At 46.9% G+C, this 18,856-nt stretch overlaps 1 protein-coding gene across 1 annotated transcript in view; it reads left to right on the top strand.

The window, feature by feature from the left end:
* Positions 1-7,949: 7,949 nt before the first annotated feature.
* Positions 7,950-18,856, top strand: part of LOC129156059 (zinc finger protein ZFP2-like) — a 39,518-nt gene continuing 28,611 nt past the window's right edge. The window contains exon 1 of the mRNA XM_070547963.1: positions 7,950-8,838. Within this exon, the coding sequence (XP_070404064.1) occupies positions 8,670-8,838 (169 nt within the window). The 5' untranslated portion in view covers positions 7,950-8,669. The remainder of the gene's footprint in view (positions 8,839-18,856) is intronic.

The following is an 18,856-nucleotide window of genomic DNA, read 5'->3' as shown; positions in this document are numbered from 1 at the left end:
AGGTCTAGCAGACTGATCAGGTGTTCCTCTGGAATGCCGTTACAGACCAATCTAACCATGACTGACTGATTCTCCACATTGCATCTGTCCCTAGTTCCATCACTTTTAATGCAAAACCCAGCATAATCTGCTTTGTCATAATTATCTTTGACCTTTTTTAATACCATTTTTGCCAGTGTTGCAATAATTTCATTCTGTATGTTGTGAGAGGTGTATTTAGCATTCTCTGTGATGTGTTTGTTTATTTAATTAAATTTGGAGTCTTTGGCCAGTGTGTAGTCGACCATTTGTAAGAATAGTCCTGCAGAGAAATCATCACAACTGGAGCTTTCCACACTAGTTCATTTACTGCTAGGAACTGAACTACTTCTCCAATAGTTTTTACATTGTATCTGTTTTTCTTGATTTGAGTGGGACTTATTAAATTACCTATTGTTTCCCCTGTGGCCACTCTTTGGGACATTTCAGACCAGCATTTCCATTTTTGATGTAGCATTGACTTGATGTGTGCTTTGTGAATCCCTTGTCCTTTTCCAGTGCTGTTTTCCAATTATTAAATCCTTGTTTTGTGAAAGTCAAATCCCTATCATTGTTCCCCCCAAGTTTACGACATGGGAAACAAAAGCACACATCCTGCTTTACTGAATATTCCAGCCATGGTCTCTCACGATACCAGGCAGGGCAAAATGAGCGCATGTTCTTCCCAAAATGGCGCTTGGGGAAAACAAGAGCAGTGGGTTGGGACGGTGCGCTACTGTTCAGGCCTGTGTCACCCACAGCGACGGCTGGGTTGGTGGCGATGGGGACAGCAGGAGGGGCTGCGGTGCTTGTGCAACTGGTTGTGGTGAGTTGAGAACAGGCCCCCACAATGTGGCTTTAAAGATGAGGACAACCCGGAAGTAAGAAAAATTGCAGTTCCACCCTCATCCGCTGGGGGCTGGTGTCAGAAGCTAGCAAATCCTCATTGACTCCCATGTTGAAAATACCAATTTCACAGCAGAAATAAACATGTTTACAGCCTGGTACCAAAACATGTTTTTTGTTTAAATGATCTAGTTTACACTCATGACAACACTGAGGGGGGTGAATTTTTTTTCTCACTCTTCTGTTTAAGTGTATTAAAAGCCTAAAATTCTGTATAATTAATGAGCATCAGACCCACGTGACCACATAGCTAGCTCCGTGGAAAGGCCTCAGTAGAGCCTCGGTCTGGCTTGGAAACTGCTCCGGGATTTTGAGTCTCTGTGTTTGTGTATTCTGTTTTGGATATTTTTTGTGCAATTGTTGGACAAAATGACTTGATGTGGCATTAATTGCACTAATAGAGCGTCCAAGGAGTCTCCACTTAATATTTTTTCTGTAAGTTAAATTATATTTATATATTTTACGTCACTGCCGAGCTGATCTTAGATTTTAACATGTACTGTTTAACCATGAAATTTAAATGTAATAGGGTAAAACCCAGTGCATTTAACATAATGCTGCACTTTAGAAAATGGGTTGAAATATAACATGTTGGTGGAGCTGGGTTCCGACTATCGGCTTGTGGAGCTCTCGGGAGACCAATGTTTTCCACCCGGAATGCCGGCTGGTTCTCCCAGCAGCTCGGCGCATCTGTCTGATCGCGGCTCCTGACTGCTGCGCGGGCTGATGGCTGTGGAGCTCTGGGATGGAAACCTTTCCACCCAGTTCTCCCCAGCGGCAGCTCTGCGCATCTCAGATCCCAGTGGCGCTTGTCTGCTGTGCGGCTGCCGGCTTGTGGAGGTCTCCTGACCTCTGTGTTCCACCCAGTTTTACCCAGCGGTCAGCCCGGCGTATCTCTGACTCAGAAGCTCTGGTGTTGTGCACAGTTAACTCCGGTTGTAGCTAGGTTGCTACCTCTGTTAGCTTAGCTCCCACCTTTGCATTAGCTTTGGGTTAGCTTCAAGTTAGCTTGTAGCTAGTTCGACCGGGTGTCGTCAGTTGATCCCAGCCTTACAGCCCCACCCTCAGCTCCTCCTCTCTTCCCTTTTATGGAATTGTCTGGGCTTGACGGAACCTGTGACACGGTCAAAATGGCGGTGGTGGCCACCTCCCATTTTAACAGAAAAACTTGTTATTGGAGCCTATGGAAACCCATTGTCCATATATTAATGTCGATGGTTGAGAAGCAGCAGCCAACGAGCCGGTTTCATCCGCTAGTGCCTTAGCACTGTTGCTCGGTTTAGAAACCAGAAACCTGCGCATTGTCGACTCGGTTCACTTCAAAAACAATTTCAAGGAGAGCACGAGGCAAACTAAAACCTTGAGAAAGAGTACCAAATAATTCCAGTGACCGACAGAAGAAGAAAACTTCAACCAGTGGCTGAGCTCAGATAATGACGGTGCGTCTTTGTGTTCTGCTGCTGTCTGAGGCGTGTGAAGCGAGTGAGACACAGAGAACGAAGTGCAGTGGCTGGCCACACACTCCCTATGCATCTACCAATCAGCAGCTACTTTGAGAGAGAGAGAGAGAGAGAGAGAGAGAGAGAGAGAGAGAGAGAGAGAGAGAGAGAGAGAGAGAGAGAGAGAGAGAGAGAGAGAGAGAGAGAGAGAGAGAGAGAGAGAGAGAGAGAGAGAGAGAGAGAGAGAGAGAGAGAGAGAGAGAGAGAGAGAGAGAGAGAGAGATTTTCAAATTTGGGATTTCTACATGTCATAGCATTTGGGAGGGCAGTCACTATTTTTAGGGGGGCATTGCCCCTCCTAGCCCATGCCACATCCCGGCCCATCTACAGTCCTGGAACCTCCCAAGGCACTTTACAACACAATCAGTAATTTACCCGCCCACATACACATTCACACCCTGGTGGTGAGTAGCTAAAATGTAGCTACAGCTGCCCTGGAGCGCACTGACAAATAAAATTTGTATGATGTTAATTTTCATTATCATAGTGAAATGCTTTGTAGTTATTAATAAGATGAATATCATTGGTCAATATGAGTGAAAAACAAAACAGATTCTTAATAATTTCAGAAATACACTAACTACTGTTTCAGAGTAGACAGGTTTGCTCTTAATGACAATTCTGGCATCACCTCTACAGGAACTACATTCACCAATGTTCAACGTAAGGGCCATCTTTATAGTGGAACAATTTGGTTCCATAATACAGTGTTCTGTAAACACACACACACACACACACACACACACACACAAAATTGGTTTTTGGTGTTTTGGTGTACACACCTTGAATGGCAAGAAGCCACCATTCCCACTGGAAAATAGTGGCTTCTTCTTCTTCTCGTCGGTTGCTTCCTGCAGGTTTCCAGGTAGTGGTGAAAAGATTCTGGAAGCACTTCCTTGTAACTTTCTGTCCTGTATTTGTAAATACAGGAAGGAACTGCTTCCAGAATCTTTTCACCATTTGCCAGAACCGACCACATGAGTCCATACCAGCAATGAACTGCTGGATGTCACAATCAAGTGGCATTCATTATGGATGTGCTTCTGCCAGAGGTACATTCTGAAAATGTTTATGTATCACATGAAAATATTTTGTAGCATTACTGTTAGTCTATAACTCATGGTTAATATCTTGTTACCTGACAGACTAATGTCTACATGAAAGATGTCCTTTTGTTCACCTCATTACTCAGGCAACCATCCATGTGCTTTCAGCTGTCCATGAATGTTGACCAGACAAAGCCACAGAAATGTACAGCAGTGGGCTGCAGTACGACTGGAGGTATTCTACAAACACAAGAACAGTGCTAATGCCTATATGTATTGTTTTCACATTGTTTATGACAGCCTCTAGGTGTAAATGCCATTTGTACTAATTGCTATTTGTCTTTGTCTTATTAGTGAGAGGCAGCTGATGTCCTATGCCATGGAAAAAAAGCATGAGCAAGGAGGCAAAACAGAAACTGCTCATATACATGGAGAAATTCAGAAAAGCTCTGGACTCATCTGAATTTTTGAAGAGGCTGTAGCATTGTGTTGACATTTTTTTGAAGGTATTTGTAAGGCCAATAAAAGCTGTTGCTGGTTATTTCATTTGTCTGAACTTTTTTTTTTTCTAAAGCAAAACTTTTCTGCTTTTGTGTTTACAGCATAATTTTTAAAGATTAGTGTATGGTCAATATCAGTTTACTAGTCTTGTGAATTGTTTACTCAATTCAAAATATTTTAGTAATTTCTAAATAATACATTTTGTGTCAAAGGGCCAGCAATTATTCCTGTTAACAGAATATATGAAATACATATATACACATGAAAATCTCCTCCTTGAACCGTCACCTTATCGTGGTGGAGGAGTTTGAGTGCCCTAATGATCCTAGGAGCTATGTTGTCTGGGGCACTTAGTGCCCCTGGTAGGGTCTCCCATGACAAATTGGTCTTAGGTGAAGGGTGAGACAAAGAACGGTTCGAAGGATCTTTCATGGCGGTTAAAAGGAAGAGTCGGAGTACCCGGCCCGGAGGGTTACCGGGGTCCCACCCTGGAGCCAGGCCTGGGGTTGGGGCCCGTGAGCGAGCGCCTGGTGGCCGGGCTTTCGCCCATGGGGCCCGGCCGGGCCCAGCCCGAACCGGATACATGGGCTCGTCCAACTGTGGACCCACCACCCGCAGGAGGAACATGAAGGGTCCGGTGCAATGCGAATCGGGTGGCAGACCAAGGCGGGAGCCTTGGCGGTCCAATCCCCGGACAAGAAAACTAGTTTTTGGGACATGGAACGTCACCTCGCTGGCGGGGAAGGAGCCGGAGCTTGTGGCAGAGGTTGAGCGGTACCGGCTAGATATAGTCGGACTCACCTCGACACATTGCATTGGCTCTGGAACCCGAGACCTGGAGAGGGGTTGGACACTCTACTTTGCTGGAGTTGCTCCGGGTGAGAGGCGGAGGGCTGGGGTTGGCTTTTTGTTAGCTCCGAGACTCTCTGCCTGTGTGTTGGGGTTTACCCCGGGGGACAAGAGGGTAGCTTCCTTGCGCCTTCGGGTCGGGGAACGGGTCCTGACTGTTGTTTGTGCTTATGGGCCAAATATCAGTTCAGAGTACCCACCCTTTTTGGAGTCCCTGGGACGAGTGCTAGATAGTGCTCCATCAGGGGACTCCATTGTCCTGCTGGGGGACTTCAATGCTCACGTGGGCAATGACAGCTTGACCTGGAGGGGTGTGATTGGGAGGAACGGCCCACCTAATCTGAACTCGAGCGGTGTTTTGTTATTGGACTTCTGTGCAAGCCGCAGTTTGGCCATAACGAACACCATGTTCGAACATAAGGATGCCCACCGGTACACTTGGTACCAGGGCAGCCTAGGTCACAGGTCGATGATAGATTTTGTAGTCGTATCATCTGACCTGCGGCCGTATGTTTTGGACACCCGAGTGAAGAGAGGGGCGGAGCTGTCAACTGATCACCACCTGGTGGTGAGTTGGATCAGATGGCAAGGGAACATGCCGCGTAGACCTGGCAGACCCAAACGCATAGTGAGGGTCTGCTGGGAACGCCTGGCAGAAGAACCTGTCAAGACGGTCTTCAACTCCCACCTCCGGCAGAGCTTTGACCACGTCCCGAGAGCAGTGGGGGACATTGAGTCCGAGTGGGCCTTGTTCCACTCTGCGATTGTCGAGGCGGCTGTTGCTAGCTGTGGCCGTAAGGTGGCCGGTGCCAGTCGTGGTGGCAACCCCCGTACCCGCTGGTGGACACCAGAGGTTCGGGGAGCCGTCAGGCTGAAGAAGGAGGCCTACAGGGCGTGGCTGGTCTGTGGGTCTCCGGAGGCAGCAGACAGGTACCGGATAGCCAAGCGGGGTGCAGCAGTGGCAGTTGCCGAGGCAAAATCTCGGGCGTGGGAGGAGTTTGGTGAGGCCATGGAGAAAGAATATCGATCGGCTCCAAAGAGGTTCTGGCAAACTGTCCGGCGCCTCAGGAGAGGAAGGCAGCAACTCGCTCACACTGTTTACAGTGGGGATGGGGAGCTGCTGACGTCAACTGAGGCTATAGTCGGACGGTGGAAGGAATACTTTGAGGAGCTCCTCAATCCCACCAATGCGCATTCCGAGGAGGAACCAGAGCTGGGAGGCCTGGGGATGGACTGTCCGATCTCGGGGGCAGAAGTTGCTGAGGTAGTCAAACAACTACACAGCGGCGGAGCCCCGGGGGCGGATGAGGTTCGTCCTGGGTATCTCAAGGCTATGGATGTTGTAGGGCTGTCATGGTTGACACGTCTCTACAACATTGCGTGGTCATCGGGGGCAGTTCCTAGGGAGTGGCAGACCGGGGTGGTGGTCCCCATCTTTAAGAAGGGTGACCTGAGGGTGTGTTCCAACTATAGGGGGATCACACTCCTCAGCCTCCCTGGAAAGGTCTACGCCAAGGTACTGGAGAGGAGGGTCCGATCGATAGTTGAATCTCAGATAGAGGAGGAGCAATGTGGTTTTCGTCCTGGCCGTGGAACTGTGGACCAGCTCTATACCCTTGCAAGGGTGATGGAGGGGGCATGGGAGTTTGCCCAACCAATCCACATGTGTTTTGTGGATTTGGAGAAGGCTTATGACCGTGTCCCCAGGGGCACCCTGTGGGGGACGCTCCAGGAGTATGGGGTGGGTGGCTTTCTGTTAAGGGCCATTCAGTCCCTTTACCAGAGGAGCGTGAGTTTGGTCCGCATAGCCGGTAGTAAGTCGGACCTGTTCCCAGTGAGGGTTGGACTCCGCCAGGGCTGCCCTTTGTCACCGGTTCTGTTCATCACTTTTATGGACAGAATTTCTAGACGCAGCCATGGTGTGGAGTGTGTCGAGTTTGGTGGCAGGAGAATCTCGTCTCTGCTTTTTGCGGATGATGTGGTCCTCCTAGCTTCATCCAGCTCTGACCTTCAGCTCTTGCTGGGTAGGTTCGCGGCCGAATGTGAAGCGGCTGGGATGAGGATCAGCACCTCCAAATCTGAGACCATGGTTCTCGACCGGAAAAGGGTGGCTTGCCACCTCCGGGTCGGGGGAGAGGTCCTACCTCAAGTGGAGGAGTTTAAGTATCTCGGGGTCTTGTTCACGAGTGAGGGTAGGAGGGATCGGGAGATCGACAGGCGGATTGGTTCGGCGTCTGCAGTGATGCGGACGCTGAGCCGATCTGTCGTGGGGAAGAGGGAGCTGAGCCAGAAAGCCAGGCTCTCGATTTACCGGTCGATCTACGTCCCAATCCTCACCTATGGTCATGAGCTTTGGGTAATGACCGAAAGAACGAGATCGCGGATACAAGCGGCCGAAATGAGTTTCCTCCGTAGGGTGGCCGGGCTCAGCCTTAGAGATAGGGTGAGGAGCTCGGACATTCGGGAGGGACTCGGAGTAGAACCGCTGCTCCTCCGGATCGAAAGGAGCCAGGTGAGGTGGTTTGGGCATCTGGTCAGGATGCCTCCTGGACGCCTCCCCGGGGAGGTGTTTCGGGCATGTCCTGCCGGCAGAAGGCCCCCGGGTCGACCCAGGACACGTTGGAGAGGTTACATCTCCAATCTGGTCCGGGAACGCCTTGGGGTCCTGCCGGAGGAGCTGGTGGACAAGGCCGGGGAGAGGACGGCCTGGAGCTCCCTAGTTGGGATGCTGCCCCCGCGACCCGGACCCGGATAAGCGGAGGAAGACGAGAGACGACGAGAGAGACGAGAGACACATGAAAATATGCCTAAAAATTACACATCAGCAGCTTTTCACTGTAAAGAAGCAATAAAAAATCATTAATAGTAACATAAATATTAACTACTCACTCGTATGAACTTAGACCCACTGTTAGTGCCTGTAATAACAAATGGTTGAAAGTTAAATGTTGCTGTAGAAGGCATGCTCCCAAAAATGGGGGCTAGTGGGCTTAAGGGGTTAATTAAAACGATTACCACTAATTAATTTTTCTGATATTTTATTTTATTGCATTTAAAATAAACACTTGCACATTTATTACTCACCTGCTAACTTAAATAAGCATAGGTATGTTGTGCCTATTGTCCGGCAACTGATTATTTGTTGGTGGTGTCGTGTTTTATAATCCCACTGGGGATAGCCATAAAGTGTGTATGCAAGAAAAAAAAATCCATACATTCATATTTAAAACTGGAGTCCTGTCTGTTTAATTACATTGTTACTATTTCTGTATAAACGTATTATTTCAATTGTATTGTTCGCGATTGAAAGGTGTGAGATATGAATCAAACCCCAATCTCCTCTGCTGGAGCCTGAGGCGGGGTGCTGCACCCTGGATCCGACCCAGGTTTAAGCTCTCCCCGCCCGCTGGGAGGGCTGCCGTAATTGAGATGTTTCCCTTTTCTGACCACCAGGGGAGCTCGGAGGAGCACAACAGACACATGGGGGCGTGGTTTGTCGGGGCTTCGTCTGCAGCTAGACCTTACTCCATAAAAGGGAAGCATTGTGTTTGCAAAGTTGCTAGCGCCAGTGAAAGCCCGTTGAAACAAGAAGCTCTGTATCTATCGTTTATTCCGTACCTTTGAATCTGGGACTCCGCTTGGGATATTTGGACCGACCGCTGCGTGAAACGACACTCTGCTAACAGGGGGCGTTCCTGTTTACAAACAAAATTGCCCCTTTTAGCCGTTTCCCGAATAGTTGGGAACGGAAGATAACTTCAGCCTCGTGGACAAGAGGAAGGAACTGAAAAAGAAGACCGTTAGCAACGTTAGTTTATCGTTGTTTAGCCTTGTGAGGTGAATATTAAACATGTATTCAGGAGAGTCTCTGATGGAGTTTGTCACCAAGCAAGTAGCTATTGCTAGAGAAAAAATCAGGAAGGTTGAAGAAGCCATGGCCCAGTTCGAGGAAGGGCTCGGTGGCCAGCGCAGACTGTCGGATATGAGCTGGAAACCACAGAGCAGCTCACACAGAGCAGGTAAGAAACACCAGCGGGTACCGAGGGGAAGAGCTTTAGGATTAGCATAAATTACGTGATTATTGTGGCAGAAAAGGACCAGTTTTAGCCATTTATGGTAAATAAAGGTGACGTAAAGGCCCCTGTGTGATGTGAAGTGTAGAACAAATTCTATAAAGAAATAAAGACTGATTCAACCTCCCAGAGTCAAAATGGATGCTGTAATCACTGTTGGCAAGTGAAGTACTCCGTTTTAGATATTTTGGAGTTAATTTTTTTATGAACCTTTATTAACAAAAATAGAATATACAATGTGACAATAAGTTTACAAGCTCACAGTTGACAACGTATAAGAAAAGTGAGAAGTGCAAAAATGTAAACTAAGTGCCAGGGGATATAAAAAAGATGGGTGTACAGAAAAATACTGATTACAGTAGCATATATCTAGAGAGAACATCAACACAGAGATAGTAATAAATCAGCATCAGATTATCTTAAAGCGGGTACATATTTGAGTAGTCTTTACAGCCTTCTGGTTTTGTGAGAACCGGATAGAGTCCATATAATGCTTGACCTCTACTAAGAAACAGTTAAAGTTGGGTTTGCTTTTAAGAAATTTATTTTTATGGATATGAAATTTGGCCAAGAGAAATAACAGATTAATAAAAAATTTAATAGTTATTAAAAATATTCTGGTGAAGGACAAACAAAACCTGCTTCCAATAAATGTTAAAATTGACAGAGAATTTACAGCAGATGATGTCACAGAAAGACTGCCAAAACCGTTTGGAATGAGTACACAGCCAAAAAGGATGAGTTGTTGTTTCTGGAAGATCTTCACAAAATGTACAAGATACATCCAGGTCTGATTTAAATTTTTTAAAATAACATTTAGAGGGGTAGAATCTATGTAATAGTTTAAAGGAAGTTTCTTTAACCTTGTTAGTGATCAGAAATTGATCGGGTAGAAGCCAAACCTTCCTCCATGTCAAGTCAGCCACAAATCTATTCCAGTATGGTACGGCACATGGAAGAGATTTCATGTCTTTAAGAAAGAGAGTTCTAATTGCTTTGTTTTTATTATTATGAGAGTAATTAAAACAAACTTCACCGATTGGGGACAGAATTGGAGAAAAAACAGGAGAGAACTGACTATAATCTAATCTAGGTCTCTGATTGAATAACATACACACTCCTGGAGAAATGGCTCCAAAAACCTTTGCGTATTCGCCCGGCGTAATCGGAATATCATACTGTTGTAAAAACTCACCATAGGAAAGTAACTGACCTTCTGCATTAAAGAGTTGGTCTACTAAAATTATGTTATTCTGGAACCATGAGTTGAAAAACAGAGACTTGTGTTTATAAAGAATGTCCTTATTATTCCAGATGAAGTCGCGGTGAGGTGAGAAATTGTGCTTGTACATGAGTGTCCATGAGAGGAAGGCCTGGCGATGGAAGGCTGATAACTTAACGGGGAGCTTTTCGACATTATCAGGGCCTGAAATTCACTTCTAAGAACAGGGGGGAATTCCCCCTTCACATATGTCTGTACAGGGGGAATTTATATATTGGGGGGTGGGGGTGGGGGATTACCGAATGTGCAGTCTTATGTTGTACTAATCATACCTTACATCATGTTTATAAGCAGCTTTCATTGGACTCCTGCAGCATTCTCATCTTCGTTGCTCTTGTCCCTTTCTTTGTTTCATCTCCTCTGCCTGATTTCTTTCCTCACACAGAAGTTAAAAAAATAAAAATAAACTTTCCAGGAATTACTTGTGGGATTAACAACAGGCCTTAACATTGTTGTATTCTTACCTCAGATTGATGCATTTATTAACTTTTTTTAATCTTCCTTAGTGGTCCTCATAGCTGCATCTGTGGCCATCTTTTCTTTTGTCCAAATGTTGTCTTTTTCTTGGCCTCTAACACTGCATCTTTCTCCATTGTAATAAATTTGAAGTATAAAAATCAAATAAAAATGCTCCTTTTTGCTGCACTGGTATTAGAAATTATCTGAACAATTTTAATTGCTGAAGTTTGTGTCCAACTCTCTGGGCTGCATCTTTGCTCTTGTTTGTGCTTCTTTATCTGTTGTCTCCATCTTCTCTTCTTACTCTGATTTCTGTCTCTGAATTATTCGATCTCAAACTGATGAATTTTCATTAACCCAACTTTTAACACAAACAGTTTCGTTGATGTGGCATAAAACACGATTGCAACTATGTACATTAATGTATCTGTTAGCTCACAGTACTAATTGGTTTTGGAGCGGGGTTCTCCCACGCTCTGCTTGGTCCTCTGTCCTCTCTGTCTTCTGTCTCCTCTGCTTCATCTCTTTCCATTTGATAAAAGCTCTGTTGAAATCAAACTGCTCTTTCGGAGGGCCAAGCTCTGAAATCAGCATCAGATTGGTGAGGTTTGCGTTATTCAGAGAATTTCTGAATCTTGTTTTTATCCTGTTTTGCGTGCTGAATCCGCGGTCACATGACACACTGGCAACTGGGATGACTAAAGCGATCTTAATGAGCTTCTCCATTTCAGTGAACACACCCCGATGGTCACTCAAAACAGCCTCTGCAAACTGCTGAAAGGTCAATGAGGCGTACGAGTCACTGGAAACCATAGTTTGCTTCAGCAAGGCAAACTCCGAGCGTCCATCCACTGCACTTACATAGTTTGAGAAGTGTGCAAGAAGGTTGTCGAGTTTTTCAAGGCCATAATGAGAAAAGTTATCTGACTTTTTTGCCATAATGGCTTTTTTTGGCTCCAAATTCGTAAACCATGACAGAACATCCAGTGTCTCACAGGGGAATCTTCTCTCAATCTCTGTTATTAAAGATCCCACGTACCTGCTCTTCATGTCATCAAAGGCTGGTTTTTGGGTGTGGCAGTCAAAAATTTTGTCTCCTTTAAACTTGTTTCCATCAAGAGAGCTGAAGAATTCAGTTTCTGCAGGGCCAGGGTGGACGATTATTTCCTTCAGGGCTTCTTTGGTACTTTCAACCATTGGCTGTGCTGTGGAGAAGTCCAGATCTTCTCTTTGAAAATGTTTTGAGAGAAGGACTACATGCATCAGTACGTCCTTCGTCATGTGACAAAGGGCCACAAAGTTAAACTGTCTCACAGCTAGTAGCAGACCTTTAGCTTTGTCAGCATCTTGTGCATTAGAGGAAGCCATGTGCTCCAGGACATCGCTCAGGGATTTCAGTGATCTACACACTACTGACACTGCATTGTGAATTGACAGCCACCTTACTGCATGCGGCTGGGTGAACTTCAGTTGGGGTTCATCCAGTTGTTTCTGCAATTCATGCAGCTTGTTGCTTCTGACAGCAGAATTACTGAAAAAAATAAAAATTGATCTCAAATCCTGCTGAAACTGTTTCACCTGTGGCACAGAGTTGGCTGCATCACTGGCAGCAAGTGCGAGACGATGAGCCGTACAGTGGATTCCTACCAGGTCTGGGTTGTATAGCTCTCTGAGTTTTTTAATAACTCCTTGTCTGCATCCTGTCATTACAGCAGCTCCATCAGTGCAAACTGCAGCAAGTTTTTTTCCATCCAGTTTTTTTTCTGTCAATAGCTGTTTTACATCTTCAACAATAGTGTCTGCTCTTCCATCAGCAGTTTCAGAATTCCTTATCAGTTTTATTTTGACCTTGTTGTCATCTATGAACCTGATATAGATAATCAGTCGTTTGGTGTTACTAATGTCAGTAGATTCATCCAATATTAATGAAAACACGGGACTTCTTTCAACAGCTTTGTCAACATCTTCCACAAGTGTGCTTGCAATAGCTTGCTGCATTTCTGACAGTCCTTTTTCATTGACGTAGCTACCATAGCTTGATGTTTCTGTAAGTTTTTTGAAAGCAGGACGCTCCATTTCTTTCAGGAATTTAACCACATGGAAACATTTAGCTTTTGCCATTTCATTTTTTGCAACAAAATATGCAGTTTTCAGGAGCCCCTTCATTTCTGCAGCAGACTGTAAATTTGTATCTTCGATAGCTTTGGCCATTACATGTTTTGCTGAATCCGCCTCACGTTTTCTTTTTATTGCTGCAGTGTGAGACACCATCAGCGTGACGACGTAAAGTTGATGTTTTGTAGCATCGACTTGCAAAAGGCACAGCGCCGTACATTTTACAAATGGAGCAGTTCATTTCACCATTATTATTTTCAAGCCAGGGATACAGTCTGTGCCAGTTAGCCTGAAACTTATCTTTAGGCTGCTTGCTAACGTTACTTTTAGTGCTGGGTATCAATGCAAATTTCCAGAATCGATTCGATTCCGATTCTTGAGATTTAAAATCGATTATCACTATCTAATCCGATCGATTCCGATCCGATATCGATTCAATTCAGGTCATCAATTTAAAAACATTTTTGCAGTTACCATAATTCCATGACTGCATAGTTGTTTAGTTTATTGATAATATTGACATTCAGTGATAAATTAATGAAATATTGGCCATTAAAAACAGTTGTAAGGACCAGTTCCTCTCCAAGAATGTCAAGTGTTTCCAGTGTTTTCTAGGACATCATTAAATTCAGATGTTAGGAATTCAGCCAAATGCTATTGCTGTTGAAAGCAAATGCCATTTTTATTCAGATAAGTTTAACCATATGAAAAAAGATATTATTTGCCAGTGCAAATGTAAACAGAAGCAGAAAGCTTAAAATTAATGGCTTTTGTTTTACTTTGTGCAAATAGAAATTAAAAGGTACAGAACCTTAAACAACTGTTTCACAGTCTTGTGCAAAACCTTAAACACTTCAAGTATCCAGAAACATTCAGATGCCGTTAAAGTACTCGTCTCGTCTCGTCTCGTCTTCCTCCGCTTATCCGGGTCCGGGTCGCGGGGGCAGCATCCCAACTAGGGAGCTCCAGGCCGTCCTCTCCCCGGCCTTGTCCACCAGCTCCTCCGGCAGGACCCCAAGGCGTTCCCGGACCAGATTGGAGATGTAACTTCTCCAACGTGTCCTGGGTCGACCCGGGGGCCTTCTGCCGGCAGGACATGCCCGAAACACCTCCCCAGGGAGGCGTCCAGGAGGCATCCTGACCAGATGCCCAAACCACCTCAACTGGCTCCTTTCGATCCGGAGGAGCAGCGGTTCTACTCCGAGTCCCTCCCGAATGTCCGAGCTCCTCACCCTATCTCTAAGGCTGAGCCCGGCCACCCTACGGAGGAAACTCATTTCGGCCGCTTGTATCCGCGATCTCGTTCTTTCGGTCATTACCCAAAGCTCATGACCATAGGTGAGGATTGGGACGTAGATCGACCGGTAAATCGAGAGCCTGGCTTTCTGGCTCAGCTCCCTCTTCCCCACGACAGATCGGCTCAGCGTCCGCATCACTGCAGACGCCGAACCAATCCGCCTGTCGATCTCCCGATCCCTCCTACCCTCACTCGTGAACAAGACCCTGAGATACTTAAACTCCTCCACTTGAGGTAGGACCTCTCCCCCGACCCGGAGGTGGCAAGCCACCCTTTTCCGGTCGAGAACCATGGTCTCAGATTTGGAGGTGCTGATCCTCATCCCAGCCGCTTCACATTCGGCCGCGAACCTACCCAGCAAGAGCTGAAGGTCAGAGCTGGATGAAGCTAGGAGGACCACATCATCCGCAAAAAGCAGAGACGAGATTCTCCTTCCACCAAACTCGACACACTCCACACCACGGCTGCGTCTAGAAATTCTGTCCATAAAAGTGATGAACAGAACCGGTGACAAAGGGCAGCCCTGGCGGAGTCCAACCCTCACTGGGAACAGGTCCGACTTACTACCGGCTATGCGGACCAAACTCATGCTCCCCTGGTAAACTCTGGTAAACGGGACTGAATGGCCCTTAACAGAAAGCCACCCACCCCATACTCCTGGAGCGTCCCCCACAGGGTGCCCCTGGGGACACGGTCATAAGCCTTCTCCAAATCCACAAAGCACATGTGGATTGGTTGGGCAAACTCCCATGCCCCCTCCATCACCCTTGCAAGGGTATAGAGCTGGTCCACAGTTCCACGGCCAGGACGAAAACCACATTGCTCCTCCTCTATCTGAGATTCAACTATCGATCGGACCCTCCTCTCCAGTACCTTGGAGTAGACCTTTCCAGGGAGGCTGAGGAGTGTGATCCCCCTATAGTTGGAACACACCCTCAGGTCACCCTTCTTAAAGATGGGGACCACCACCCCGGTCTGCCACTCCCTAGGAACTGCCCCCGATGACCACGCAATGTTGTAGAGACGTGTCAACCATGACAGCCCTACAACATCCATAGCCTTGAGATACCCAGGACGAACCTCATCCGCCCCCGGGGCTCCGCCGCTGTGTAGTTGTTTGACTACCTCAGCAACTTCTGCCCCCGAGATCGGACAGTCCATCCCCAGGCCTCCCAGCTCTGGTTCCTCCTCGGAATGCGCATTGGTGGGATTGAGGAGCTCCTCAAAGTATTCCTTCCACCGTCCGACTATAGCCTCAGTTGACGTCAGCAGCTCCCCATCCCCACTGTAAACAGTGTGAGCGAGTTGCTGCCTTCCTCTCCTGAGGCGCCGGACAGTTTGCCAGAACCTCTTTGGAGCCGATCGATAGTCTTTCTCCATGGCCTCACCAAACTCCTCCCACGCCCGAGATTTTGCCTCGGCAACTGCCACTGCTGCACCCCGCTTGGCTATCCGGTACCTGTCTGCTGCCTCCGGAGACCCACAGACCAGCCACGCCCTGTAGGCCTCCTTCTTCAGCCTGACGGCTCCCCGAACCTCTGGTGTCCACCAGCGGGTACGGGGGTTGCCACCACGACTGGCACCGGCCACCTTACGACCACAGCTAGCAACAGCCGCCTCGACAATCGCAGAGTGGAACAAGGCCCACTTGGACTCAATGTCCCCCACTGCTCTCGGGACGTGGTCAAAGCTCTGCCGGAGGTGGGAGTTGAAGACCGTCTTGACAGGTTCTTCTGCCAGGCGTTCCCAGCAGACCCTCACTATGCGTTTGGGTCTGCCAGGTCTACGCGGCATGTTCCCTTGCCATCTGATCCAACTCACCACCAGGTGGTGATCAGTTGACAGCTCCGCCCCTCTCTTCACTCGGGTGTCCAAAACATACGGTCGCAGGTCAGATGATACGACTACAAAATCTATCATCGACCTGTGACCTAGGCTGCCCTGGTACCAAGTGTACCGGTGGGCATCCTTATGTTCGAACATGGTGTTCGTTATGGACAAACTGCGGCTTGCACAGAAGTCCAATAACAAAACACCGCTCGAGTTCTGATCAGGTGGGCCGTTCCTCCCAATCACACCCCTCCAGGTCAAGCTGTCATTGCCCACGTGAGCATTGAAGTCCCCCAGCAGGACAATGGAGTCCCCTGATGGAGCACTATCTAGCACTCGTCCCAGGGACTCCAAAAAGGGTGGGTACTCTGAACTGATATTTGGCCCATACGCACAAACAACAGTCAGGACCCGTTCCCCGACCCGAAGGCACAAGGAAGCTACCCTCTTGTCCCCCGGGGTAAACCCCAACACACAGGCAGAGAGTCTCGGGGCTAACAAAAAGCCAACCCCAGCCCTCCGCCTCTCACCCGGAGCAACTCCAGCAAAGTAGAGTGTCCAACCCCTCTCCAGGTCTCGGGTTCCAGAGCCAATGCAATGTGTCGAGGTGAGTCCGACTATATCTAGCCGGTACCGCTCAACCTCTGCCACAAGCTCCGGCTCCTTCCCCGCCAGCGAGGTGACGTTCCATGTCCCAAAAACTAGTTTCCTTGACCGGGGATTGGACCGCCAAGGCTCCCGCCTTGGTCTGCCACCCGATTCACATTGCACCGGACACTTCATGTTCCTCCTGCGGGTGGTGGGTCCACAGTTGGACGAGCCCATGTATCCGGTTCGGGCTGGGCCCGGCCGGGCCCCATGGGCGAAAGCCCGGCCACCAGGCGCTCGCTCACGGGCCCCAACCCCAGGCCTGGCTCCAGGGTGGGACCCCGGTAACCCTCCGGGCCGGGTACTCCGACTCTTCGTTTTCACCGCCATGAAAGATCCTTCGAACCGTTCTTTGTCTCACCCTTCACCTAAGACCAATTTGTCATGGGAGACCCTACCAGGGGCACTAAGTGCCCCAGACAACATAGCTCCTAGGATCATTAGGGCACTCAAACTCCTCCACCACGATAAGGTGACGGTTCAAGGAGGAGCCGTTAAAGTACAAACCATATGAAAGTAGTAGTAGTAGTGTGCCTGGTTAAAGTACAAAAATGTAAACTTGTGAAACGTGAAAGGCATTCCATATTAATGTACAAACAAAACTGAACAGGAAATTAAACTTGACTAAAGACAGACTGTGTAAACTGTCCTCTTATGAACATCACTTGGGAATGGTAAGATTCTTCTGCAGGAAAAGTGGCTGATTCACATGACCAGGGGTGAGACAGCTTCTTTTTGCAGTGATTATATCACCTGCAGTTGAAAAAACCCTCTCAGACGCGACACTGGTCCCAGGGACACAGAGATATCGCTTAGCCATGCGAGCCAAAAGAGGATACTCTTTTTCATTCTCTCTCCACCAGACCAGAGGATTGTCCTGCAGTCCTGCAGGTCTCCTCGCCCTGTACCTCTTGATCTCATCTTCTGCCACCTCTGCAAGAGTTTTCTTTGCATGTCCCCTCTCCTCTCTTGGTATGTAGGCTTCCCCAAGGAGAGACTCCAAAGCACTGGATTGCTTGGGGTTATGTGCAGGGGTATTGTTTTCCTCCTCTTCCTCCATTTCATCAACTTCATCTTGCTGCATGAGAGAAGAAATACTTATATGTGTCGTTGTGCAACATAGGCTTTGGTTTGGCTATGAATAACTTAACATAACATAAATCTGTCATTTTAATCTAAACTATCAAGTCAGACAACAATTTGGATATCAGGAAAAGTGTTCAGTCTTGGTTCTTAGCGTTGTGTATTTTTTGAAGGTTACAATAGCTTACTGCCTTGTGTATTTGAGTGTAATCTTATTATTTCTCGTTTTCTCCAAGGATATGTGATGCTGTAGCGAATTAACTTCCCCACTGTGTGATTAATCGGAGTATATTCTATCATCTATGAATACCTGCCTGCTCAGGCTGAGATTTAAAATATGATAAAATATTTAAATATTTAAAAATATGTTTCTGAAACTTAAGAAACTGCACATTTATAATTGGAATAAACACAAACAACTTCTCCCTGATAGGTAAGAGTTTAATAAATGTAATTAAACATTTCAGTTAATATACTTCTATCAACAAACTCACTAACCTAGTAACACTCAACGAAGATACTACTACTAAATATGAAAGAATAAATGAAAACTAAAATGAAAAATATACAAATAACAATAAAACCAATAACATGTTGTGAAAACCAGGTTTAATAGGATGATTTCAGAAAATAGGCAAAATTAGCTTTCAACTAATTCAGATTAGACTTCACCAAAATGTGTGTGTGTGAGAGAGAGAGAGAGATCAATTACATGGTAGTATTTGCTTGGATTTTCTTTCTCTCAAGGCTTCTTATTACTTACATTAGATGCTTCTTCCTCCATCCCACCCACTGCCTCAACCTGGAGCCTGGAGAAGGTGTGCTCTCGCTCCTCCTCACCCAGAAATGGCAGGGCTTTGAAGCGTGGACCAACAGCTGAGGTGGCATGCAGCATGGCTGTCTCGTTCACATACCTGAAATATAAATGTCACACATTTAAATCTATGCAATTAGGGAGATAATATTTTCTTAAATTGTTTAATTAAATACACAATATAACCTATTTTCTCTCTCACACGCACAAAATAGGCCTACCTTGTGCTCAGGTTTTTCTTGATCTCATTCTTCATATCCTTAACAACTTTGGAGTCTTCTGGGAGGCTGGTCATCTCCTTCAGCAGCAGAGCATGCAGGGGTGCCATCACTGACCCCGGCTTTCCACGGGAGCCGTCAGCAGCACGTTACTGCAGCAGCACGTCATAGCTGCTGATAGGAACCGCTGTGGTCAACAGAACCTTTTCCACTGGAGC

Source organism: Nothobranchius furzeri, chromosome 2 (genome assembly GCF_043380555.1).
Source record: "Nothobranchius furzeri strain GRZ-AD chromosome 2, NfurGRZ-RIMD1, whole genome shotgun sequence".
Classification (NCBI taxonomy): domain Eukaryota; kingdom Metazoa; phylum Chordata; class Actinopteri; order Cyprinodontiformes; family Nothobranchiidae; genus Nothobranchius; species Nothobranchius furzeri.
Note: the sequence above shows the minus strand (reverse complement) of the source record. Positions and strands in the feature narration are given on the sequence as shown.